Source organism: Sorex fumeus, unplaced genomic scaffold, assembly GCF_029834395.1.
Source record: "Sorex fumeus unplaced genomic scaffold, SorFum_2.1 ptg000122l, whole genome shotgun sequence".
NCBI classification, from domain to species: Eukaryota; Metazoa; Chordata; class Mammalia; order Eulipotyphla; family Soricidae; genus Sorex; species Sorex fumeus.
The window spans coordinates 13,340,237-13,366,618 of NW_026606179.1; the positions used below are offsets into that span (position 1 = coordinate 13,340,237).

A 26,382-nucleotide genomic window follows, 5' to 3' on the forward strand; every position below is an offset into this window, starting at 1 on the left:
CCCGCCACCCAACTTTTCAGCAACTTCCGAGGCCCGTGGGAGTCCCAGCGCCCCCGGCCCCCGGGGGATCCCTCTCCCCATCCTCGGGTGCGTCGGATCCCCGGCATCCACTCGGTGCCCGGGGAACTCGCGATTCCCGGCTCGAGACTCCTGCTCTTCGCCCGCGAGGACCGGTGAATGCTTCGGGACCCCCCGAGTCCCTGCTTTCACCCCTTTTCGGCTCCGTGCCCCTCTTTCTCAGGGGTCTTTGGCCCTCGGGCGCTTTTTCGTACCCGTGGCCCGCCCGAGTGACTTCCTTCGCTTTCTTGCAACCTCTCCATCGCTAGGTCCGCGAACTCTTCCGATCCCGTGTGATCCCCTCGGTTCCCGGTCCCCGCGATCCCTTCGACTTCCCCGGGCCCCCTCTCTGCTCTCTGCCAGCCCCGTCTCTCCGGGCACCCCGCGAGCGCGGGTCCCTGCAGCCTGGTCCCGGGTGGGCGCCGGGCAGCGCGGCCCGGGTCTCCCCGCATGGCCGCCGCCCCGTCGCAGCCCGTGGCGCTCCCCGGCTCGCCGGGCCCCGGGTCTCCGCCGCCTCTGGGCGGGTTCGAGCTGCTCTCGCCGCCGCCTCTGCAGCCCCCCGGGCCGCCGCCGGGCCCCGGGGTCTCCTTCCACATCCAGATCGGCTTGACCCGCGAGTTCGTGCTGCTGCCCGCGTCCTCGGAGCTGGCCCACGTGAAGCAGCTGGCTTGTTCCATCGTGGACCAGAAGGTAAGCGCGCGGGCCCCCAAGGTCTCTCTCCGCGCCAAAGGGCTTTGCCGAGGGGGCGCTGGAGGAGGCCTGGAGGGTGGCTCAGGGGCTGGGGCAAGAGCGGGGCGGGCTACGTCTTGGGTGACTGAGTGGGGGGAGGCACTGGCTTCCAGTTTAGTCCTCACCTCATCTCAGGAGGGAGGCCTGGGCCAGGGTGGGGTGCCCAGGAGTCCTCCCCCAAATTGCGTGTTCCTGCTTGTTGTTTGCAGCTGGCAGAGAGGAAGGGAGGGGCCGCAGGTGTAGAAGGCAAAAAGGAAGGGGCAGGTGGGGGCAGCAGTTTGGGGTTCCCTGCCGGTCCAGGCCCATCCCCAACCTTCCGTTTGCTGGAAACAGTAGTAAGTGAAGCCTGGCCAGATCGGGTGTCCCCAGTTCTCTCTGCCAGGGCAAATAAGGGCTCAGCGTCTAATCTCAGCCCTCCCCCCACTGGCCACTGTGTGTGTGTGTGTATGTGTATGTCGGGGTCACCAGCAGAAGCCCCCAGTTCATCACACCACGCCTAATCTTAGCCCTCCCCCGCACTGGCCACTGTGTGTGTGTGTGTGTGTGTGTGTGTGTGTGTGTGTTGGGGTCAGCTGTGAAACCCCCTGGCTGCTACTGTAGATCTCCTTCCTCATCCCCGCAGGCCTGAAGCTGGCTTGTTACAGGGGCTTTCCCTGGCCTCAGTGCCCCCCCATCCACCCCACCCCACCCAAGTTTAGGACACCCTCTCCTTATGTAGGGAGAGGGGAGAGGTCATATCCAGAGAGTAGGAGATGAAATTCAGTGCCCAAATCTTAGCGTGTCTGGGGGGAAAAAAAAACAGAATTCTAAGATGTTGACATATGCAAAAGTGGGGTGATAAAAAAAAAGAAGTTCAACTGCTTAGAATCCCAGGTTGTTTAAATGCAAAAGCATCAAAAGGTTGGAATAGTCAATTCCTGGGTTGTTGGAGCCCTAGAGTGTTTAAACGTTAGTGGGGGGGGGGGGCATACCTGGTAGTGCTTGGAGTTTACTTCCTGTTCTGCTCATGCTCAGGAGTAAGCTCTAAGTCCAGCCTTGGGGACTCCCACCACTCTTGACAGGGTGCTCAGGAGACCATATTGGCATCAGAGATCAAATCAGGCAAGCACCTCATCCCCATATAATTTCCCTGGTCCTGGGAGCATTCAACAGTGCTGTTGAAATGCTTTCAAAGGTTGGGGTTGGAGCAATAGCACAGCAGGTACTGCGTTTGCCTTGCACGCGGCCGACCCAGGTTCGATCCCCGGCATCCCATATGGTCCCCTGAGCACTACCTGGAGTAATCTGAGTGCAAAGCCAGGATTAACTTCTGAGCATTGCTGGATGTGACCCAAAAAGGATAAAAAAAATCCTTTCAAAGGTTAAGATTTATCATAAGAGCTGGAGAGACAATACAGCTTGCCTTGCACATAACCAACCTGGGTGGCATACCATATGGTCCCCCAAGCACTGTCAGGAGTGATTCCTGAGCACAGAGCCAGGAGCCAGCCCTGAGCATCACTGGGTGTGGCCCAAACTGCCCCTTCCAAAAAGAAAGATATAATAAGAGATTCCCAATGTTGTAAGAATAACTTATAACTATCTTAATAATCAGACAGTTCATTTCAAAGGCTAAACTATTCAAATACTGGATTCCTCGTCAGCTGGAGTTCTAGGTCATTAACTTTATTAGGCTTATTGCTAATCTAACTTAAAGTCCTCAAATATATCATGATAACATGTTAGAGTCTAGAATAGATTATTGTGGGCCTGGGATGATAGTCCAGCAGGGAGGGCACTTGCCTTGCACATGACTGACCTGGGTCCGATTCCTGGCATCCCATAAGTCCCCCCAAACTTCCCAGGAATGATCCTTGAGCACAGGGCCCAGAGTAACCCATGAGTACTAGTGGCCCCAAACCAAAAGAATTACCATTTAGATGCCCAAGACAGCCTCAATACAGAACCTTTGCAAATGTGAGGACCCAGCGGTAGGACATTGTTTGCCTTGTACATGACCTACCTGGGCTCCTTCTCCGGCATCTCATAGGGTGTCCCCCCACCTCCTGTGCACAGCCAGGAGGAGTAATGCGTGAGTGAGCTCAGAGCCAGGAATACCCACTGAGCATTGCTGGGTGTGACTCAAAAAGAAAAAAAAAAAAAGAAATCGCAGTCTCTTGCAAATGAACTCTTTGGGCTTTAGAGAAATACCAGCATACCAGGAAACTGGGACAACTCCCCAGGAATTTTCTGGAAGAGGAATCCTGGCGCTCGCAGGGGACCAAGATCAAGGCAGCCCCAGGCATCTCGGGGGTCTTTCCTGCAGATTAGGACCCCCAAAGTCACATCCCCCATCCCAACTCAGCCTTCACGGGAGCAATAGTTGTGGCAGGTGACATTCTTCTTCTTCCAAGCCCGAGACTTCAGCTCCTGCAAGTGTGCAAGCCCCTGCACCCCCTCAACGTTTGTTCTGCGCCAGGGGGCTTGGTGCCATCCAGGTGCAGTGAGGAGCCCGGGCTCCCGGCTCTCGCCGCCCCACCTGGGAAGTTTCACTTTCTGTTTTGCCGGTTTCATTTCCTGCCCCGCCCCTGCATCCCAAGTTGGGGATCCAGGCATTGGGGTGGGGGATCCCCTGCCTACCTCCAGCCCTTGCAAACTCTTGCTACGTGTTGGAGCCAGGTAACTCGGAAAATAGATCCAGGAAGGAAGCTGGGGGTTGCGGGGGTTGGTTGATGGGGGTGCTCACACAGCCCCCATTTCTGGAAAATTCGAGGGGTCCACACTAGCTCTCCAGCCACTGGCTCCCTGCTGCAGCCAAGTGGCCGGCGCTCGCGCACCCCCCCCCCCCAGCACCTACCCTCCCCCTTCCCGCACACCTGGCGCCCTGGCATCCTGCCCAACTCTGTGCTTGGGAGGGGATAGGCAGGAAGCAAGGGGCTGTGAGATCTGAGCTTCCGGGGGAAACAGCCGGCCCTTGCTCAAGAAAGCTCCCAGAGCGCGCTACAGGCGGCTCCGCGCTTTCCGTCCCCACCCCGCAGTTTCCCGAGTGTGGCTTCTACGGACTTTACGACAAGATCCTGCTCTTCAAACATGATCCCACCTCGGCCAACCTCCTGCAGCTGGTGCGCTCGGCTGGAGATATCCAGGAGGGCGACCTGGTGGAGGTGGTACTGTCCGGTGAGTGGCTGGTGGCGGGGATGGGGGGTTGGGAGGGGCGGAGCCTCGAGCAGAGGTCTGGACTGGGGTGGGGGGTGGACCCAGACACTTGCTTCTTTCAAGTTAGGGGCCAGTGGTTCTTGGCTGTGGCTGCGGATTAGCATCACCGCGGGAGCTTTTGCATAGGACGCTCTGAAGTGGGCCAATGTGCACCCTACACGCTCACACCCCACACACGCATCCCTCCACGCAAGCACCCTATAAGCTCACACCCCACAGCACAGCATCAAAGGACACATTCAGTGATTTCATTTGCAAGGCAAGGAGAGGGTCAAGTTTCATTTTGGTGTTAGAATTCAGTCTTTGGCCAAGATGAGGTGTGGGGGGAGGGGAGCTCTGGGGAGCTTCCTGGGGCCAGGGGGAAGCTTTTCTCTCTGCACCTGGGTGCTGCTGGCCCCACTTCAAAGTGTCACGAAGCCTTGGCCTTCTGGTGTTTATTTTTCTAGTTAACCTTTAATGCAATTTCCTTTCTTCCTTCCTTCCTTCCTTCCTTCCTTCCTTCCTTCTTTCCTTCCTTCTTTCATGTTGTTTTGAGTTCACACCCAGTGATTCTCAGGGCTTACTCCCCTGGTGAGGCTCAGGGATCATATGGGGTACCGGGAATTCAACACAGGTCTGCTGTGTGCGAGGAAAGTGCCCTACCCACTGTACTATCTCTCCAGCCCTGTGAGGTTTTCTTTCTTTGGTTTGGGGCCACACCTGATGGTGCTCAGGGGTCACTACCTGCTCTGTGGTTCTGTACTCAGGGGTTGCTCCTGGCGGTGCTGCCTGGGTCCCTGGGGATTGATCCAGGTCCAACTGCATGCAAGGCAAATGCCTTAACCCCTGTACTGTCTCTTGGCTCAATATGAAGTTTTGTTTTTGCTTTTATTGAGGTGGAGGGTTTGGGCAGTACACCTGGTGGTAGTTAGGCCTTACTCCTGGTCTGTGCTCAGGTTCACTCCTAGCAGGGCTTGGGGAATTCTATGAGGTGCCAGGGATGCAACCTGGGTCAGCTGTGTGTAATGCAAACATCTTACCCTCTGTAGTATCTCTCCAACCCCACATGAAGTGTTTTTTTTTTCCTTTTTGGGTCACACCTGGCGATGCACAGGGTTTCTCCTGGCTCATGCACTCAGGAATTACTCTTGGCGGTGCTTAGGGGACCAATATGGGATGGTGGGAATTGAACCCGGGTCAGCCGCGTCCAAGGCAAACGCCCTACCTGCTGTGCTATTGCTCCAGCCCCCACATGAAGTTCTAAAACAGCATTAAAGGGAGCCAGAGCAGTAGTACAGCAGGTGGGGGTTTCCCTTGCATGCGGCTGGCCCGGGATCGATCCCCGCCAGCTATCCCATATGGTCCTCCAAGCACCACCAGGAGCAATTCCTGAATGCAGACCCAGGAGTAACCCCTGAGAGTATCACTGGGTGTAACCCCCCCCCCCCCCCCCCCACTAATACCACTGGGAAGGCACTTGCCTTGCATGTTATTGACCCAGATTTGATGCCTAGCACCTTATAGGTCTCCCAAGCCCCACCAGGAGTGATCCTGAATGCAGAGCCAGGAGTAAGCCCTGAGCCCTGCTGGGTGTGGCCCCAGAACAAACACAAACTAGAATTACCTACTTCCTCCCCAGTGTCATGCTGTCAGAACTCCGCCTCTACACGGTCAGATGAAACCCAGGCATCTCTTGTATGAAAATGGCCTGGTCAGTGGCCAGAGCAATAGTACAGCGGGGAGGACATTTTCTTTGCATATGACTGATCCGGGTTCGATTCACTGCATCCCATAGGGTCCCCCAAGCACCGCCAGTAGTAATTCTTGAGTGCAGAGCCAGGAGTAACCCCTGAGCATTGCCAGGTGTGACCCAGAAAGAAAAAAAAAAGGTCACTTAAGGGCCAAAGAGATAGTACAACAGGTAGGGCACTTGTCTTATGTGTGGCAACTCCCATCCCTCGTACCTCATATTGTCGCCCAAGTTCACCAGAGCTAGGAGTAATCCCTGAGCACCACTGATTGTAGCCCCAGTCCCCCCTCCTCAAAGAAAATAAAGAAAAAGTTGCTTACTGCAGCAAGGTGATGGGGGGGCAAGGGGGACAGGTGGGGGAGGGGAGAAGGGGAAGGGGTGGTGGTGAAGCGGGTTCGGGGAATAAGACTAGTCCAAAAACTAAATTTTTGAAATAAGAGTATCGACACTGTTCTCAGTGCTCTGTGTCTATACATTCATTTAAGTCTCGAATAACTTAATGGGAAGGAAGATATGATAGTGCAGGCTCAAAAGCCCCTGCCTTGTGTGCTGTCAACCCTGGTACGTCATATGTTCCCTCCAGCACCACCAGGGGTCACTCCTGAGCACTGCTGGGTATCGACACCCCACCCCTCCCTAAAACAAAAGTATTAGAAATTTAAGATACTGGTGTGCTGTGTCCTTATCCCCCACCTCCAGCAGGCCAAACCTTTGTCTTGATGTACCATTTGGGGGGAAGGGAGGTAGGAGGAGGGCCTTGGTGCTCAGATATTATTATTCCTGGCTATGGATTTGGGGCTGGAGCGATAGCACAGTGGGTAGGGCGTTTGCCTTGCACGCAGCCAACATGGCCGACCCGAGTTCAATTCCTCCGCCCAACGGGAGAGCCTTTACTTACTTTACTTATGGATTTGGGGACCAGCAATGCAGGGGACCAAACTCAGATCCCTGGCGTGCAGAGCATGCATGTGAGTGTTTTCAACCATCTCCCTGGTCTTTGGACTATCTTTTCCAATTGTGGAGAAACCATACGTGACATAAATGACCCCTTTTATTAAGGATAGTTTTTTAAATGTTTATTGGAGGAGGGGTCATCCACGTGCGGTACTCAGGGGAGTTCCTGGCTCTGTGCTTAGAAGTGACTCCTGACCGTGCACAGTGGCAGGGAAGCCCTAACTTAAGTCCACTGTTCCAACCTCCTCTATCTCTCTGGCATGCACACATGGGGCCCAGGGACTCTATTTGCAAGACTAATGCTTTGTGACAAAAAAAAAAAAAAGACTAAAATGCTTTGTTCACTGTGCTATCATCTTTAAAAGCATATCTATTTAGATTCATGAACCACACCCAGCAGTATTGGCTCAGAGGTATTTTGGCCGCACTGAGGGGGACCATATGGGATGTTGGGGATCAAACTTGGGTCTGCCTCTACCAAGGCAAAGGCCCTGCGCTCTGTACTATCGCTCAGACCCCCGAACTATTCTTCTGAAGTTTCTGTTCGGGTCGCGTTGGTTCTGATCATGCTGTTGTACAACCAGCGTTCAGAGCTCTTTTGCACCTTGCCCAGTGGAAACCTGTCACACACCTTCCACCACAGCTCCCGGCCCCAGCGTTGGTTTCTAGCCTGGTGGTGCAGTGGGGATGTAGAGTCAGGGAGAATGTCCTATGCAAGGAAGGTCAGGGTGAGAACCCCTGGAAAGTGGGGCTGCTGCAGCAGCCCCGACTCAAATGTCCACGCCCCCCTGCTGCCTGCAGCTTCTGCCACCTTCGAGGACTTCCAGATCCGCCCGCACGCCCTCACGGTGCACTCATACCGCGCTCCGGCCTTCTGCGACCACTGCGGGGAGATGCTCTTTGGCCTGGTGCGCCAGGGCCTCAAGTGTGATGGTGAGAGGGGGACGCGAAGGGCGAGGGGCGCGCGTGGTGGGAGAGCTTGGACTGGAGCCGGGCTGGGGGCAGAGCAAGGGGCGTGGCCTGTGGTGGGCGGGGCCGGAAGGGCTTAGCTCCAGGGGCGGAGCCTTGGAGAGGTCCCCGGAACCTGCCTTGGGGAAAGAGCTGGAATTCCGGTCCAGGGGCAGGGGCAGAGGGCGAGGCTGCTGAAGCCTGGGAGGTGGAAGTCAGAGGAAGAGGTTCGGGCCTTTACCAGTGGGCAGAGCCTCTCATAGGTCTGGAATCCACCCAGCTCGAGAGGGAGGTGTGACTGTCAGGTAGATTTCCTCATTCGGGAAATCCCAGTTCTGTTCTTAAACCTTTCAGCACAGCCGGTTGGGCGTTTTCTTTGCACACGGTCGACCCGGGTTCGAGACCCGGTATATCATATGATTCCTCCCCCTAGCCCCCCAAGCCCCACCAGGAGTGATCTCTGAGTGCAGAATCAGGAGTAAGCCCAGACATCGCCTGGTGTGGTATAGCCAAAAACAAAAACAAAAACCTTTCAGTGGGTTGAAACATCAGTCCCTATTCTAGCACACCCCTTCACCCCAACCATGCCCCTCTCCCCGGCCACAAGAGTGTGGATTGAGTCACATCCATAGAATGACCTTCTCAGCAGATTAGTGTTTGAATAACTGGGGACGCCGACCTCGCCCACTGACACATAAACATGACCATCAGAATCTACCTCCTGTCCTCCTGTCCACTGGGCACCGGGGATCAAACTTGGGTCAGCCGCATGCCGGGCAAACGTTCTACCTGCATGCTGAACTACGGCTCTGGCCCCTCAAGGGCAGATTCTTAGCATCGGGCCAGAAAGACAGATGATGGGCCAAATTCATATAGTTTCAAAAGAGGCTCAGTAACACATCCCTCCCCTGGGAGCTGGAAGTGGATGAAACTCTGGAATCCCAGAAGCCTGTGAGAGAAGATAAGGCAAAACAGGGGTGGGGTAGATGATTCCTAGGTGCAAAGGGTGCTTGTTTGCTTAAACTGCAATAGCTCCAGCAACCTCCTCCCCACCCCCATATATGCACACATAGGATCCCGGACAGTGGCTGCCATGAATTACCAAGCGGGGACCTTTATAACCGGCGCCGAACAGAAAAACTTAAGTCACCTTTGATCACTTGGGATCACACCAGTGCTGTATTAGTGCAAGGGCTCAGGAATGCCACTAGAATATGACAAACAGACTGATTATCTCCTGGATAAGGACTGGAGGGGTGGGAGGGACAAAAAGAAGAACTGGAGTGTTAGAGCGATAGCACGGAGGGTAGGGTAGGGTGTTGCCTTGCACACAGCCAACCCAGGTTTGATCCCTGGCATCCCATAGTGTCCCCAAGCAACACCGGGAGTGATCCTGAGCACAGAGCACAATAAGGAAGAAACCCTTGTCTGAAACCCTAGGTGCGGCTTCTTCCAATGCCCAAGCCAGGCTCCCTTGGCCCACAGCCTAGCCCTGGCCACTTTCTGGTCTTTCGCTGTCAGTGGTACCCAGACCTTCATCCACGAAGGCTCCAGGCCATGAGCAATGCTGAGGTTTCATGCTCTGTTTCATTTCATGCTGAGGACACATGCTCCGTCACTGAGCTACACTCCTTCCGTTGGCTTTAAGGGTACGAATCAGAGGCTTAGTGGTGTTGAAGTGATAGCACAGCAGGTAGGGGCGTTAGCCTTTCACGCAGCCGACCCGGGTTCAATTCCCAGCATCCTGATTACCACCAGGAGGAATTTCTGAGTGCAAAGCCAGGAGTAACCCCTGAGCATCGCCAGGTGTGACCTCCAAAAAATAAAATAAAGGAGCTAAGCTTAGCCTCTGCCCTGCAACCCAGTCCTGGGCCGGCAGGCCTAACCAAGGCGGTGGAGCAGGGGTTTTCACCCATTTTTTTACACCTGCCATCTGACAGGTGATTGAGTGCCACTGATCTATAAAAAGAAAAAAAAAACTGGGGAGGGGGCTCAGATAGAGGGAGCTTCAGGGCGCAAACCGGATGGACAACGACGGCTTGGCGCCCCCTGTAGGTTGCGGGCTGAACTACCACAAGCGCTGCGCCTTCAGCATCCCCAACAACTGCAGCGGGGCGCGCAAGCGACGCCTGTCGTCCACGTCTCTGGCTAGTGGCCATTCAGTGCGCCTGGGCACTTCAGAATCCCTCCCCTACACGACTGATGAGCTGGTGAGTGTCTGGGGCGTCAGAGATGGCAGCGGGAAGGGGTTGAGAGTGGGCTTTGGGGCCACAGCCAAAGCTCCTGCACTTTCTAGAGCCGCAGTACTGCAGAGCTCCTGCCCAGACGCCCTCCTTCCTCCTCCTCCTCCTCATCCGCCTCGTCCTACACCGGCCGCCCCATCGAGCTGGACAAGATGCTTCTGTCCAAGGTCAAAGTGCCGCACACCTTCCTCATCCACAGCTACACGCGGCCCACCGTCTGCCAGGCCTGCAAAAAACTCCTCAAGGGTCTTTTCCGCCAGGGCCTGCAGTGCAAAGGTCAGTGGACCTGGCCCCCAACGCCGTGGCCCGGGATCAGAACACACCTCCACCTAACGCACCCAGACTCAGAATCGCTTCTGGGCTCCTACTAGAATTAAATCCCTGGTTCCGGAGTGATAGTATAGCGGGTAGGGCGTTGCCTTGCACACGACCGACCCGGGTTTGATCCCCAGCATCCCATATGGTCCCCCAAGCACCGCCAGGAGTAATTCCTGAGTGCAAAGCCAGGACTAACCCCTGAGTTTCACTGTGACCCAAAAAGCCAAAAAAAAAGAATTGAGATCCCTGATGGGCACTTGCTTTGCATGTCGCTGGCCCAGGTTTGATCCCCCACATCCCATAGGGCCCCCTGAGCACCACCAGGAGTGATTTCTGAGCTCAGAGCCAGGAGTAAGCCCTGAGCTTTGCCAGATGTGGCTCAAAAATCAAACAATTAGAATCCATTAGGGGTACAGGGGCTTAGAAGGGGTGTCCCTGAATCCTGACCTAGAATCCTAGAATCTTAAGAATTCTGTAATTCTGGCACCTTCTCCTTTAGGACGTGTAGATTTTTTTTTTTTATGGAGTTCTAGAATCGATGTCATCTAGATTTTTTGAAACTCCTAAGATGGAATTCTGAAATTAGAATGTGAGAACCTTTCCCCACCTTCCCTATATGAATACTTTTACTAGGGACATGGGAATTAGGGGGAGCCACAAGTTTAGAGGACCTTGGAAACATCAAGCATTGTAGATGGGGGACCCAGAATGATAGGACAGCAGGGAGGGTGTTTGCTTTGCACGGGGCTGACCAGGGATCAATCCCTGGCATTCTCTGTGGTTCCCCAATCACCACGAGGGGTGATTCCTGAGAGCAGAGACAGGAGAAACTTCTGAGCATCACCAGGTGTGGCCTCCAAACAAACAAAAACCCTAAAGAATTCAAGATGGGGGCTGTAGAAATACAACAGCGGGTGGAGTGTTTGCTTTGCACGCAGCTGACCTGGGTTTTATTTTTATTTTATCATTTATTTATTGGTTTTTGGGCCACACCCGACAATGCTCAGGGGTTACTCCTGACTCTGCACTCAGGAATTACTCCTGGTGGTGTTTGGGGGACCATATGGGATGCTGGGAATCGAACCCGGGTCGGCCACATGTAAGGCAAACGCCCTACCACTGTGCTATTGTTCCAGCCCCCTGACCTGGGTTTTATCCCCAACATCACATATAGTCCCCCAAGCCTGCTAGGTATAATCCCTGAGCACGGCCAGTTGTGCCCACCCCCCCAAAAAAAATTTAGAATCGTGGGGCCTGGAAAGATGGGAAAGTGCACTGGAGTGCAGGTTTTACACATGGGAGCCTCAACTCCATTCCCCTAAGCATCAGACAAGAAGTAGCCCCAAAGGGCTGTACCCATAGCACAGCAGGAAGGGCATTTACCTTGCACGTGACCAACCCGAGTTCGATCCCCAACATCCCATAGAGTCCCCTAAGCACCGCCAGGAGTAATTCCTGAGTACAGAGCCAGGAGTAACCCCTGAGCATCACCAGGTATAAATAAACCAAAAAGAAAAAAAAAAAAGAAGAAGAAAAAGAAGTAGCCCTAGGCACCACCAGTCCCAAAACCATATTCTCCCCTTCTCCCTGCCCCCGCCTTTTTCAATCTAGAAATCTAGTTAATGTACATTTCCAGTGTTAGGACTTTAGACCTTCGGAGTTGTGGGTGTTCTAGCCCCAGATCCTCACTTCCTCTACGTGCAGCCGATTCCTCCCTTGGAATCAAACACAGGGACAGCCAGGAGGGGACGGCCAGACTTCCTTTCAGGACAGCCAGAGCAGAGTCTGCGGTGTGGGGACTCGGGTCCATACCATGCTCTCACACTCTCTTTCCCTGCACTGTCTCCTCATTGGCTGGACCCCTACCAGACTGCAAGTTTAACTGTCACAAACGCTGCGCCACCCGCGTTCCTAATGACTGCCTGGGAGAGGCCCTTCTCAATGGAGGTAAGAGAGGAGCTCGGGGGCCGGAGCAATAGCACAGCGGGGAGCGAGTTTTCTTTGCACACGGCCGACCCGGGTTTGATCCCTGGCATCCCATATGGTCCCCCAAGCACCGCCAGGAGTAATTCCTGAGCTCAGAGCCAGGACTAACCCCTGAGCAACGCTGGGTGTAACCCAAAAAGCAAGAGAGAGAGAGAGACGCTGGGAACTGGGCAGGGGGGGGCATGACCTGGGGGAGTCCCTTGAATGCCCCTTGTCGCTGCCCAGACGTGCCGATGGAGGAGGCCACAGATTTCGCAGAGGCGGACAAGAGCGCCCTCCTGGACGAGCCTGATGACACTGGCGTCATCCCTGGCTCCCATGCAGAGAACGCCCTCCGTGCCAGCGAGGAGGAGGAAGGCGAGGGTGGCAAGGCCCAGAGGTACCCAGGGCACCCTCAGGGCAGTCCCACCCCATCTCCCAAGGTTTCCCATTCCCTCGTCCAGGGCCTGTTCCCAGGTTCCCAAGATGAGCCTTCGCAGCACACAAACTGCTTTTGAACTTCGTTCCTTAGGTTCAGCCTTAAAAAGTTCCCACCCAGGGCCACAGAGCTAGCACAGGGGGTAAGGCACTCATCTCGCATATGGTCTATCCAAGTTTGATTCCCAGCACTGCACAGGGTCCCCCAAACACCACCAGGAATGATCCCTGAGCACAGAGCCACGACTCAGTCTTGAGCACCAGGGGGGTGTGACCCAAATACCAAAACTAAAACAAAACTTTACCCCTTGGATAGAGGCAGCATTAACTATGGGAGAATGGCCCTTCCACTCATCTCTGCATCAGTTCATGTTTTGTGTATTAGTGGGGCACAACAGCAGTGCTTAGTGGCTACTCCTGGGTCAATGTGGGGGACAACTCCGAGCAAGTAACTGGGGGACTATGATGGAACCCAGCCTCTCGCAGGCAACACACACTCTCAACCTGTTGAGCTTCCTCTCTGGCCCATCAGTAAATACTAACTAGTACCTTCTGATTCTAAACTCGTTTACCATGAGCAAAACCAGTAAAAGCCTCGGAGAACTAACACTCTACCTGGGGCCAGGAGGTGCAAAGGCCCTGGGGTCAGCCCAAGCATGTTCTGATAACTGCAGTTGCTCCGTGTGCTTGGAGCAGGGAGGGTGAGTGGAAGAGGGTAGTGGCTGAGGTTCTGGGGGCAGAGCATCTGAATATAGGGAGGGTTCCTTACTGGTGCCCCCTAAGAACCTCTGCCAGGAGCCTCGAACTTTGGGAACTGTAAGAGCTGTCAGAATAGAAACCCCCCCTCCCCTCCCCTTGTACAGCTGAGATGGTCTTGGGCCACACCTCACGGTGCTCAGGCAGGGGTGGGTCACATCCAAGGCTGTCAAGGCAAGTGTCTTACTCTCTCCTTTTCACTTTGGAAAATCTGAGGTGTGGCTCCCCCAAATCCTCCAGCCACCCGAGTTTCCCCCACTCCACTCCCTGCACATGCCCCGAGGTAAGGTCATTTTCTGCCTGTAACCCCTCTCCCTTTTCGTCCCACGCACCCGCAGCTCGCTGGGGTACATTCCGCTGATGAGGGTGGTGCAGTCGGTGCGACACACAACACGGAAGTCCAGCACCACCCTGCGCGAGGGGTGGGTGGTGCATTACAGCAGCAAGGACACGCTGGTGAGCGGGGGTGGCGGGGGCGGAGGTGCTGCTGCATTTGGGGGCCCAGGAGAGGAGGGTCGAGGTTATGGAGGATGAGACCTGGGTTCGGGCATGGTTCAAGTCAATCAAGGGGCGTGCGTGTGTGTGTGTGTGCGCGTGCGCGCGCGCGCCTGCCTGCTTGCCTGCATGTGTGTGCGTGCGTGTGTGTGCGTGTGTGTGTATGTGTGTGGCCAGATGGAGCAAAATTGGGATTAAAGGACAGGAAAGGAGAAGTTTTGTCATAGCTGGGCCAGATCAGGGCAAGGCAGGAAGTAAGGGGAAGGGTCAGGATTAATTTAACAAGGGGACAGGTGGGAATAGGACTGGAGTTGGCAGCAGCGCCGCCCAGCGAGGAGGAGTTGGAATTACAGGTGTGGTTTGAGTCGCTGAGGGATGGGGCTAGTTATTGGACAGGGTTGGCTTGGGGCGGGATAGGTGGTGGGCTAAGTCATCCGAGTCAGCAGGCTGTGAGGCTGGCGGGGCTCTGCTGGGGGCTGGGCGGTGGGTGGGAGCTGGACCCCATCGAACCCCCGCCATGTCTCCCTGCAGAGGAAGCGGCACTACTGGCGTCTGGACTGCAAGTGCATCACGCTCTTCCAGAACAACACGACCAACAGATACTACAAGGTGGCCCCAGCTGTCCCCAACCCCTGCCCGCCTGCAACCCCCTCCTCTCCTAGTAACTCAGGCCGCCCACTTTGTGTGCCCCGCACCAGCAGTGTGCCAGCAGCACCTATCCAAGAATAGTTGTGCACCCTGGCGGCGGTGGGGACGGAATTGAGAGGAGATCTACAGGAGGCCGGAGACTTTGGGGTGGTCATTTGTTTCTCACTCACTGACTGGCTTATGTCTGGTATTCACCGCCACTCTGTAGCACTGTGTGCCGGCCTGCAGGCGTGCAGCAGTTTCCTCCCCCTGGGCCTGCTTCTCTCTTGTCCCGGTAGCAGCCAGAGGAGTTGCTTCCAGCCATTAGAATGCTCCCATGGCCCCATTGCCCTTGAAAGAAAAGCAGGACATGGGGCTGGAGCAATCACACAGCAGGGAGGGCGCTTGCCTTGTTCTTGACAGACCTGGATTCTATCCCAGGTACCCCATATGGTTTCCTGAACCTGCCAGGAGTAGTTCCTGAGTGCGAGAGCCAGAAATAACCCCTAGAACACTGCCCAGTGTAGTCCCCCCCACCCCACACACACATCAAAAATAAATAAACCTGGGGTCCCCAGAGTCTCCTGGAGACAAGGCCCAGGTACCTTCTATGGCCCATCCCACTCCCAATTTACTAACCAAGCATGGGGCAATCCAGCACTACACCCCAAGTTGTGGATGTGCTGCCTTCCCTGAGCGCAAGCCCTTTCTACCACAGGGCCTTTGCACATGCTGTGTCCACCTCTCTCTGCCTGCTCACTCCACTCCCACCAGACCTTTCCCTGCTGCCCCTGTATCCTGTGTTCTTCATCCCCTAACCTGCCCTGCCCCTGGCCTGCAGGAAATCCCACTGTCGGAAATCCTTGCGGTGGAACCTGCCCAGAACTTCAGCCTTGTGCCACCTGGCACCAACCCGCACTGCTTCGAGATCATCACTGCCAACGCCACCTACTTTGTGGGTGAGACGCCAGGCGGGGCCCCTGGAGGACCGAGTGCTCAGGGGGCTGAGGCTGCCCGGGGCTGGGAGACCGCCATCCGCCAGGCTTTGATGCCCGTCATTCTCCAGGATGCGCCCAGCACTCCTGGCCACACCCCCCACCGTAAGTTCCCCTCCTGGGCCCTACGAGCTGGATTCTGGTTGGGCAAAGGTCCAGGGCGAGTCCCAAGCACCAGGGGTGGCCCCATGAGTATGTGGCCTCCAGACTCAAGAGGCGTGTAACCTACGCTCTGCCCAGCTCTGGGCTGGTGTGTGCCCTTGGGTAGGTCCCCTTTCCAAGCTGATCCCAGCTGGGCCCTGGCCTGCAGGTATCCAGGAGGGCTTCATGGAGGAGGTAGCACTCAGGAGCACCTGAGGAGGAGAGAGAAGAGGGGCTCACAAATGGGAGTCACTTCAGAGGTGAAGGGGATCTGAATTCCAGGGTCCTACTTTCATACTCTGGTGTGAGTGATGGATGGCCCTGTGCAAGTGTCAGACAGGACAGGGTACATGGGCTCGAGGAATTGAACTTGGTCCCAGGGGTTGAGGATGAAAAACAGGAATGAATGAATGAATGTGTGTGTGTGTGTGTGTGTGTGTGTGTGTGTGTGCATGTGTGCGTGTATGTGTGTGTTGGTGGGTGCCACACCCAGTGGTGCTTAGGGGTTACTCCTGGCTCTATGCTCAGGAATTACTCCTGGCAGTGCTTGAAGGACTCTATGGGATGTCGGGGATCAAACACAGTTGACTTATGCAAGGCAGGCACCCAACCAGCTGTACTTTGCTCCTGCCCTGATTTTTTGTTTGTGCTATTTATTTGGGGGGTCACATCTAGCTGTGCTCAGGAGCTACTCCCAGTTCTGTGCTCATGGGTTACTCCCTCCAGGCCCTGGGGGACCCTGTGTACTGGGAATGGAGCATGTAAGTGAGTGCAGCAGCCCTTTGAGCTAGCTCTCTGGCTCAAAGTGGGGAGGATTTAACTTGAGGCAGATTGAGGGGAAAAGCATTCTCGGCACAGGAAACAGCTGGTGCAAAGGCCCAGTGATGAATCAGAGTCCAAAGTACCAGGAAATTAGGAAAGCCTGGTTCTTTGATTTGGGGCCACACCCAGTGATGCTTAGGGCTTACTTACAGCTCTGTATTCAGGAATCACTCCTGTCAGTGCTCAGGGGACCTTATGGGTTGCTGGGGGTCGAACCTGGGTTGGTCATGTGTAGGCAGATACCCTTTCCATTGTCCTATCGCTCTGGCCCCACAGTGTTCCCGGTTTTTGGCCTTTGGAGCCACACCTGGCAGCAGTCAGGGGTTCAGAGATTCCTCATTGTGCCAGGGATCAAACCCCAAAACCCACATTGCAGAGCAGATGCTATGGTCCCTCGAGCTGCCTTCCCGGCCCTTGAGGTCACAGGTAGACGAGGGACCAGCCTCCCATTGGGTCATCCCAAGGCTCAACTTTCTCCCCCGGGCACTGAGGGGCTGTATCATCGGTGCGAGCACAGGGGAGGCAGAGCTGAAGGACAGCAGGAGAGACCTGGAAACTGAACTGGGGGAAGGAGGGGTGAGGAGAGATGTACAAATGGCAGGAAGGTGGGGGCAGTGGGCAGAGGCAGCAGGCTCAGACTGGGCACTACATCCCAGACACCCTAGCACAGCCCGCCTTGATTCTGGGGGAAAACGCACAGCGATCTTACAGCGTCTCCTCATGGAACCGCATCCCCACACTTCACTTCTTTCCCTGGTGGTCCCCTTATCCTGGTGAGGATGCTGAGGCTCCTAGTGGAGCCATCGGTCCAGTTGCGTGTTGGGAGGTCCTTGAGGTCTGGCTCCAGAAACTGCCTCTGGCTTTAGGGATAAAGAGAGCCCGGGCGGGGGATGAAGCGATAATACACTGATAATGCAGTTCCACCCCCAGCATCCCATGTGGTCCCTTAAGCACCGCCAGGAGAGATCCCTGAGTGTCGAGCCAGGATTAATCCTGGGGCGGTGTAACCCAAAAACCTCAATAGAGTCTGGGGTCCCCCATCTCTGCCTCTCCTCTCTCCCCAGGACAAGCTTCTCTGAGCATCTCTGTGTCCAACAGCCAGATCCAAGAGAATGTGGTGAGTCTCCAGCGCTGCCCGCCCTCCCCTGCACGGCCCCTCGGCCTGGGGCCTTCGCCAGCCTGACCCTCCCTGAAACCCTTCCCCCCCCAGGACATTGCCACCGTGTACCAGATCTTCCCCGATGAGGTGCTGGGCTCAGGGCAGTTCGGTGTGGTGTACGGAGGTAAGGGTCAGGAAACGGCCCGCGGGGTGCGGGGCGTTTGGGGGCTCGCACCTTCCCATGGCATGAAAGACTCGACTCTCTTTTCCTCCCTGGGACTGAGGGTGGCTTTCCTGGTTGTTCGACGAGAGGGCCATGATTGACCTCAGCGGAGCCCTGGCCTTTTTTTTTTTTCTTTTTGGTCACACCCGAAGATGCTCAGGGGTTACTCCTAGCTCTGCACTCAGAAATTGCTCTTGGCAGTGCTCAGGGGACCATATGGTATGCCAGAGACGGAACCCTGGTTGGCCAGGTGTAAGGCAAACGCCCTCCTGCTGTTATCACTTCGCCCCCAATTCTGGGGTTTTGGTGGTTTTTTTTTTTCTTTTTTGAGCCACACCTGGAGATGCTCAGGGGCTACTCCTGGCTCTGTGCTCTGGATTCGCTCCTGTCGATGCTTGGGGGACCATATGGGATGCTGGGAATTGAACTCAGATTAGCCATGTGCAAGGCAAACGCCCTCCTCTCTGTCCTATCGCTTTGGCCCAGACCCTTGTACCTTTTTTCACCCCACCTGCTTTCTCAGACCCCTTCCCCATATTGCCTGTTTCTCTCTCTCTCTCTCTCTCTCTCTCTATATATATATATATATATATATTTGGCTCTTTGGGTACACTTGTGATGCTCAAGGGTTACTCCTGGTAGTGCACTCAGGAATCACTCCTGACAGTGCTCAGAGGACTGTCTAGGACGCTGGAGATGGAACCTAAAGTGGCCACCTGCAAGGCAAATACCCTACCTGCTGGTCTATCACTCCAGCCCCACCAGTTTCTCTCCTGAGGGCCTTTAGCCCCTCCTCCTGCCCCCCAGCAGCTTCTGTGTACCTCTGCCCAGCTCTGGCCATGTCTCTGTGCAAGGACTGGGAAGGTCCTATTCCCTGCATCTCCCTGGCCCATGCAGGAAAGCACCGTAAGACAGGCCGGGATGTGGCGGTGAAGGTCATTGACAAACTACGCTTCCCCACCAAGCAAGAGAGCCAGCTCCGGAATGAAGTGGCCATCCTGCAGGTGAGCTCTGTGGCCTTACCCTGTACCCACCCAGGAAGGCCCTTCTCATCATTTTCTCTGGGCCTTGTTCCAGTAACCCATCTGAGGGGAGGGTGGGGGGCAGTCAGGGAGGACTTCCTGGAGGAGGGGATCTGTTGGCAGAGACAAGGGAGGGTGGCACTCTCCCTCTGCTGGAGTAAGCTAGAAGGGAACTTGAGGGGGTTCCCAGATCCTAGATGACTTCTGGAGAGGGGTGGGTTTCCCCTTGAGAGTCCTGAGGAGCCATGAAGGAGAATGAGCAAGCAAGGAAGAACCCTTTGTGTACTTCAGAAAAATCTCTCCAGGGGTCAGAGGTAGCACAGCGGGAAAGCACTTGCCTTGCATGCGGCTGACCAAGTTCGATCCCCAGCATCTCATATGATCCCCAAACCCCACCAGGAGCAATTCCTGAGTGAAGAATCAGGAGTAAAAAGTGTGGGGGAAAAAAAAAGTAAAAAGAAAAGTCTCTCTGGCTGTCATTGGTGGGTAGTTGGTGGATACCCACTAGGGCAGGGAGGGGAAGAATCCAAGGACACTGAATGAGGGCCAGAATGGGAGAAAAGGGATGAGTCAAGCCAGGGCTGGGAAGAGCGAGGAGATCCCACAGCTCAGAGAGACAAATCTGGGGCCGGAGCGATAGCACAGCAGGTAGGGCATTTGCCTTGCACACGGGTTCGATTCCCAGCGTCCCATATGGTCCCCCGAGCACCACCAGGAGTAATTCCTGAGTGCAAAGCCAGGAGTAACCTCTGAGCACCTCCGGGTGTGACTCAAAAAGCAAAAAAAAAATAAAAGGACAAACCTGGGTCAGGGAGAGAGTGTGAAGGGGCAGAGCACAGGACCTTGAGTCTTGAGTCCATTCCCCGCCCCCCCCGCCCCCACTGTACACAGGAAGACCCAAACTCAGGCACCACCTCCCTCCTCCACACCACAGCCAGGCCTTCAGCCCGAGGTCATGCCATGCAGATGCCGGAGGCACCTGGCAGCTTCCCGCTGCCCCCAGGGAAGGAGCCCCCATCTTCCTAGCCCTCGCCCACGGCTGGTCCTCCAGGCTCCCTCACCCCGCACTGTCCTCACTCCCCAGAGTCTGCGGCACTCGGGCATCGTGAACCTGGAGTGCATGTTTGAGACGCCCGAGAAGGTGTTCGTGGTGATGGAGAAGCTGCATGGAGACATGCTGGAGATGATCCTGTCTAGCGAGAAGGGGCGGCTGCCCGAGCGCCTCACCAAGTTCCTCATCACCCAGGTGAGCTGCCACCTCCCCTCCCCACTCGGGGGGCAAGCAACTGGAGTGGGAGTCACAGGAGCTGGCAATCAAGGGATGGGGGAGCGGGAGCCACAGTACAGCTGGGAGGGCGTTTGCCTTGCATGTGGCCAGTTCAGATCCCCAGCATCCCATACGGTTCCTCAAGCACCATCAGAAGTGATTCCTGAAGCAGAGGCAAAAAGAGAAAAAAAAAATCAAGGGTTGGAAGTATAGACTATGTATGTGAGGGGCCCTAAGTTCTCCTGGATTTGATCCCCAACATTCCAGTATTGCATGGTCCCTCCCTTAACACACCCTAAGGGACCATGCAGGGCTGGGGATCAAACCCAGGTCCCTTAGCTCTGCTGGCCCCAAAACTCCGTCCCACCAAAAAAAAAAAAAAAAAGAACTCAGATGCAAAGCTCATCAGCTATGTGACCCTAGGCATGTTGCTTGATCCAGAACCTCAGTTTCTTCAGCTGTGAAATGGGGACCCTGTGCAAACTAAATCAGTTTTTATAAATCTGAGGACAGGGGCCAGAGCAATAGTACAGCAGGGAAGGTGTTTGCCTTACATGCGGCCAAACCCGAGTTTAATCCCCAGCATCTCATATGATCCCTCAAGCACGTTAGGAGTAATTCCTGAGTGTAGAGCCAGGAGTAACCCCTGTGCATCGCTGGGTGTGACCCAAAAAGCAAAAAAAAAAAAAAATTGATTGAGAATAGTGGTGAAGTGATAATACAACAGGAAGGCGCTTGTCTTGCATGTGGCTCACCCCAGTTCAATCATGGCACCCCACATGGTCTCTCGAGCACCTCCAGGAGCATCTCTCTGAGCACCACTGGGTGTGATGACCTACCCCCCCATTAAAAAAATCTGAGAACCATGCCTGGCACCTAGTCAGTGTTCTGGAAGTCTTAAAGACCCCTGCATTGATCCTCATCATGGTCAGCATCATCTGTCCCCACCCTGCCCACTCATCACTGTCACCATCACTGTGTCACCAACAGTGCCCGGTGTCAGGCCAGGCCCAGAGCATTGCAGAGTTCGTTGAACAATCTAAGAGGTGAATCAACTATACAGAGAGGGTAAGGGGTTCGGCCCCACTCCTGTTTCCCTGCAGAAATGCAGCCCCAGGGCTGATCCATCACAGGAAGCAATAGCAGAAAATAGTGTTGTTATTATTATTATATTGTTATACTTATTCTCAGCACAGTGGTAGGGCCTTTGCCTTGCACGCAGCCAGCCTGGCTGAGCCAAGTTTGATTCCTCCGCCCCTCTCGGAGAACCTGGCAAGCTACCGAGAGTATTCAACATGCCAAACACAGTAACAAGAAGTCTCACAATGGAGATGTTACTGGTCCCGCTCGAGCAAATTGATGAACAACGGGAGGACAGTATTCTCACAGTATTCTCACAGTATTCTTCCATAATGTTAATAACTTGTTATTATTACAAAAAATTTTAAGCTATTTAATACTTATTATTATAGTAGTTTTATATATAATAGTAATACTGGTACTGTATTGTTTTTTGGGGAAATTGGGCCCCACTCTATGGTGCTCAGGGCTTACTCCTGCTCTGCACTCAGGAATCACTCCTGGCAGTGCTCTGAAGACCATCTGGGATGCCGGGGATCGAACCCAATGGACTGTGCAGGGCAAGCGTCCTCCTTCCTATACTCCAACCCTCTATTCTTTTATTATCTATAATTGTTTTCTATTCTATTCTTTTTTTTGGGGGGGGGGGTTGACATTCAGAGATGTTCAGGGGTTGCTCCTGGCTCTGCACTCAGGACTTACCCCTGGCAGTGCTCTGGAGACCCTATGAGATGCTGGGAATCGAACTGGGTCAGCCACGTGCAAGGCAAACTCCCTCCCCACTCGACCATCGCTCCAGCCCCTTCTGTTCTATAAAATTATTATCACTCAGTTTCTCCTGTTTTATTACTGAGGTTATTCCTCAACAGTTACGCTGTTGATTGTTCACCTTTTTGGGTTTGACTGTGCTTTTGGGGCTACAGCCTGCAAGTGCTTGGAGTACCACGCAGTGCCTGGGGCCTCCCTTAGGAAACGTCTGCGCAGTCCATGGGCTCTCTCAGCCCTGTCTCAGCAAGTGGAGCCCAGGCTGGCCACTCACAAGTACCTTACCATCAAAAAAATTTAAAAAAAAAAAAAACACCTTTTTTTTTTTTTTTGGTTTTGTTTTGGAGCCTGAGTACCTAGAGATACTTCGGGCTCTGCTCAGGGATCACTCCCGGTGGTGTTTGGGGAAGCATATGGGATGCTGAGGATCAAATCTGGTCACCTGTATGCAAGACAAGCGCCCTAGCCATGTACTATCGCTCTGGCCTCCAGTAGAATTTTGGTTTTGTTTTTGGGCCCACCCAGTGGTGCTCAGGGATTATTTCTGGCTCAGGAATCACTTCTGGTGGGGATCGGGGGCTAAATGGGATGCCAGGGATCGAACCTGGGTTGGCTATGTGCAGGGCAAGTGCCCACCTGCTGTACTAACGCTTTGGCCCCAGTAAAAATATTTTTAAAATATTGAGTCACAAAGGCCTGAGGACTCCAGGGTAGAGATAGGTATTACCTATCTCTTTTGTCTCCTATGTGAGGCCCTGGATTTGATCCCTGGCACCAAAAAAAAAAAAAAGAAGAAGAAGAAGAAAAAAAGGAAAAAGAGTCAAACAACAGTATCTCCATGAGAACCTGGGCTGGGGTGGTGGGGAGGGAGGGACATGGGGGGGTGGGATGGAACTCGGGGCTTCACACATACGAGGCAAATGTTCTACCGCTGAGCCACATCCTGGCACAAAACCACAGCTTTATATATAGCTCCTTTATTTCATGGTTGTTTTGTGTGTGTGTGTGTGTGTTTTTCCTTTTTGGGCTACACCCAGCGAGACCCAGGGGTTTACTCCTGGCTCTGCAGTCAGAGATCACCACTGGCTGTGCACAGGGAACGATACGGGATGTCAGGGATTGAACCCGGGTCAGCCGAGTGCGAGGCAAGAACCTTACATGCTGCGCCATTTTGTTTTGGAGCCACCCGGGTGGAGCTCAGGGGCTGTTCCTGGCTCTGTATTCAGGAGTCACACAGCCGGACTTGGGGCACCATATGTGGTGCTGGGGATTGAACACAGGTCGGCCATGGGTGAGGCAGAAGCTTCCTCTGTCCTCATTTTCCATGCTCTTGGTTCTTTCTATCTGGAGGATCACAGTCTTCCCAGCCCTCTGCTCCAACTTGGCCATTCTTTCCCCCCCCCCCCCCTTTTTTTATTGATTCACTGTGAGATACAATTACAAAGCTTTTATGTTTTAACTTTGGTCATACAGTCATCAAACACCCATCCCTTCACCAGTGCACACTTTCCACCACCAAAATCCCCAGTATTCCCCCCACCACCCACCCCCTTCCAACCCTTCCCCTGCCTGTGTGGTGGCCATTGTTTTTGTTTGTTTGGTTTTGGTCTTCACCGAGCGGTGTGCAGTGCATAGTCCTGCCTCTGCTTTCAGAATTAACTCCTGGAAGTTCATTTGAGTTGCTCAGGAACCCTATGGGATGCCTCAGATCCAACTGAAACTGCATGCAAGAAATAACACCCAGGGACCAGAGTGATAGTACAGCGGGTAGGCGTTTGCCTTGCACACTGCCAACCCGGGTTCCATCCCTGGCATCCCATATGGTCCCCCAAGCACCGCTAGGAGTGATTCCTGAGTGCGGAGCCAGGAGTAACCCCTGAGCATCGCCAGGTGTGACACAAAAAGCCAAAAGAAAAAAGAAAAAAAACACCCAGCCCGCTGTATTGTGCTGTGGCCCCAGTGCTGGTTTTCTTGGATCTCTCTGTACCCGTGCCTCTCTGGCCCGCGGAGAACTATCTTTCAGGGGTCCCGAGAGTGGCGTGAGCTGGGTTTGGAAGCTACAGACGGAGTCTGGGGCCAGCATCCTTCTCTCTGACCAGCCCCTTCTCATCCACGCAGATCCTGGTGGCTTTGAGACACCTCCATTTTAAGAACATTGTCCACTGCGACTTGAAGCCCGAAAACGTGTTGCTGGCATCAGCCGATCCGTTTCCTCAGGTCAGCAGTGCAGATTTCTGGGAGCCCCGTGCACAGGGGTGCAGAGCTGGGAGTGCATTGACCATGGACATTCCTGAGGGGCGGGGCTGCTGAGGAGGTAGCTCAGGGCGCCGGGGCCAGCAGGAGCATCCCAACCCCAGCATCCCTGGCTCCCTGCAGGTGAAGCTGTGCGACTTCGGCTTCGCGCGCATCATCGGCGAGAAGTCGTTCCGTCGCTCCGTGGTAGGCACGCCCGCCTACCTGGCGCCCGAGGTGCTGCTCAACCAGGGCTACAACCGCTCCCTGGACATGTGGTCAGTGGGCGTGATCATGTATGTCAGCCTCAGTGGCACGTTTCCCTTCAATGAAGATGAGGACATCAACGACCAGATCCAGAACGCGGCCTTCATGTACCCTGCCTGTCCCTGGAGCCTCATCTCCGCAGGAGGTGGGCGGGGTCTTAAGGGGTGGGTGGGTGGGGCCTAGTGCATGAAGGGGCGGGGCTGAGACCTCAGGCCCTGGGGGTGGTTCCTAGACGAGGGGCGGGGCCATAGGGGCATCCTGAACCTGGCTCCTTACTTGCCCCAATGTAACGCGAGGTGGGATGGAAAGGAAGTGCCCCCGAGGTGCTAGGGCAGACCCTTGGTTGAGACCTTGGGAAATGTGCGAGGGACACCTGATCAGTCTAGAAGAGAAGCTGGAACCTGAGGATTCCAAAGGTCTGGGATAATGGGGAGAAAGAGAGGGTCCCGGGGAGCACCCCTCATGGTGATTGGGGAAAAATGAGGGGTGCTGAGGATCGAACCCGGGTCTGCTTCATCTATGACGGATGCCCACCTGCTGTACTATCAATCTGGCCCTAATGGAAGTATTTTTAAAGCACTAAAGCATCAAGGACTGAGGATATGGCTCAGGGGTAGAGATAGGTAGTAAGTCCCGAGCACCACAGGATGTGGCCCAAAAACCAAGTGAATTGGGGGCTGGAAAGATAGTACAGCAGGTATGGCACTTGCTTTGCATGCCTCACAGATGGCTAACCGATACTCAATTCCCAGCATCCCTAATGGTCCCCCAAGCACTGCCAGGAATGATCCCTGAGCACAGAGTCAGGAGTAAGCCTAAACACCACCGGCTGTGCTTGCTCCCTCCCCCAAATAGGAAGTGGATAGCAGTACAGATGATAGTTACGTCCTTAACCTATGCATGACAAAATTTATGAAGGTCATAAGTAGAACTTGGTGAAGAGATCTAGAAGTCGTTGTGTGGGCCACGTTTGGGTGATGGGGGGAGACAAATATGTAATTGAAGGAGGAAATGAGTAGATGAGTGTTAGGTGTGGATGAGGCTTTGGAAAAGAGGCAAATCCCAAAGGGAGGCAGGCACTTGGTGATGCTCAGGGATTACTCCTGGTTCTGTGCTCAGGAATTACTCCTGGCTATGCTCAGGGGACCCTATGGGATGCTGAGGATCTAACCCGGTTCGGCTGCGTGCTAGAAGACTAACGCCCTACTCGCTGTACTGTCGCTCCGGCCCGTCCTGCAGTTCTTGAGCTCATGCGCTCTCTCTCTCTCTCTCCTTTGCAGCCATCGACCTCATCAACAACCTCCTACAGGTGAAGATGCGCAAGCGGTACAGTGTGGACAAGTCGCTCAGCCACCCTTGGTTACAGGTGAGGCAGGAGGCAGGGCTGAGCGCAGAGGGGCTGCGCTGGAGGAGTGGGTATAACCAGATTTGCTATTGGTCCAGGTAGTGAAGGATGACCGACAGTCTAGGATGAGCCTCTGATTGGCTGGGCTGGAGAATTGGGGGCTGAACAGTTGTGAGGGATCCTCTTATTGGCCGGGCAATTAAAATGGTGCCTCAGCTCCAGACACTACTGGCCGCCCGCAGTGCGTCCCCCCAGTAAACCCCTGTTTTGCCGGATTCAGGAGTACCAGACGTGGCTGGACCTCCGCGAACTGGAGCGCAAGATGGGCGAGAGGTATATCACGCACGAGAGTGACGACGCGCGCTGGGAGCAGTTCGTAGCCGAGCATCCACTGCCCAGGCCGGGGCTGCTTGCTGATGGAGAGCTCAGTGGGGTCCTCCTGCCTCAGGACCACGAGATGCAGGGGCTGGCTGAGCGCATCAGCGTCCTCTGAGACCCTGTGCGGCCGCCTGGCCTACCCCTTTGCTACCCTCCCAAAGTGGAACTGTTCTGGGGCGGGGCTTCGTGTGCAAACTGTCGGGCCACACCCCTTGGGGCGGAGCCTGAGAAGGGACCTTGGACAAAGTCCATTCCCCCACCATTAAAATAGGCTCTTTCCTGGCCCAGCTGC

General features: G+C 54.8%; 1 protein-coding gene across 1 annotated transcript; it reads left to right on the forward strand.

The window, feature by feature from the left end:
* Nucleotides 1–498: 498 nt before the first annotated feature.
* PRKD2 (protein kinase D2) lies at nucleotides 499–26,382 on the forward strand. Its single transcript, XM_056137073.1, has 18 exons — nucleotides 499–747; nucleotides 3,804–3,942; nucleotides 7,466–7,597; nucleotides 9,668–9,822; nucleotides 9,909–10,131; nucleotides 12,043–12,120; nucleotides 12,385–12,538; nucleotides 13,671–13,788; nucleotides 14,359–14,436; nucleotides 15,296–15,554; nucleotides 17,477–17,529; nucleotides 17,623–17,695; nucleotides 18,632–18,738; nucleotides 19,841–20,002; nucleotides 23,987–24,085; nucleotides 24,245–24,512; nucleotides 25,648–25,733; nucleotides 25,993–26,382. The coding sequence occupies exons 1-18, from the start codon at nucleotides 508–510 to the stop codon at nucleotides 26,203–26,205; spliced, it is 2,637 nt and encodes an 878-aa protein (XP_055993048.1). The 5' UTR covers nucleotides 499–507; the 3' UTR covers nucleotides 26,206–26,382.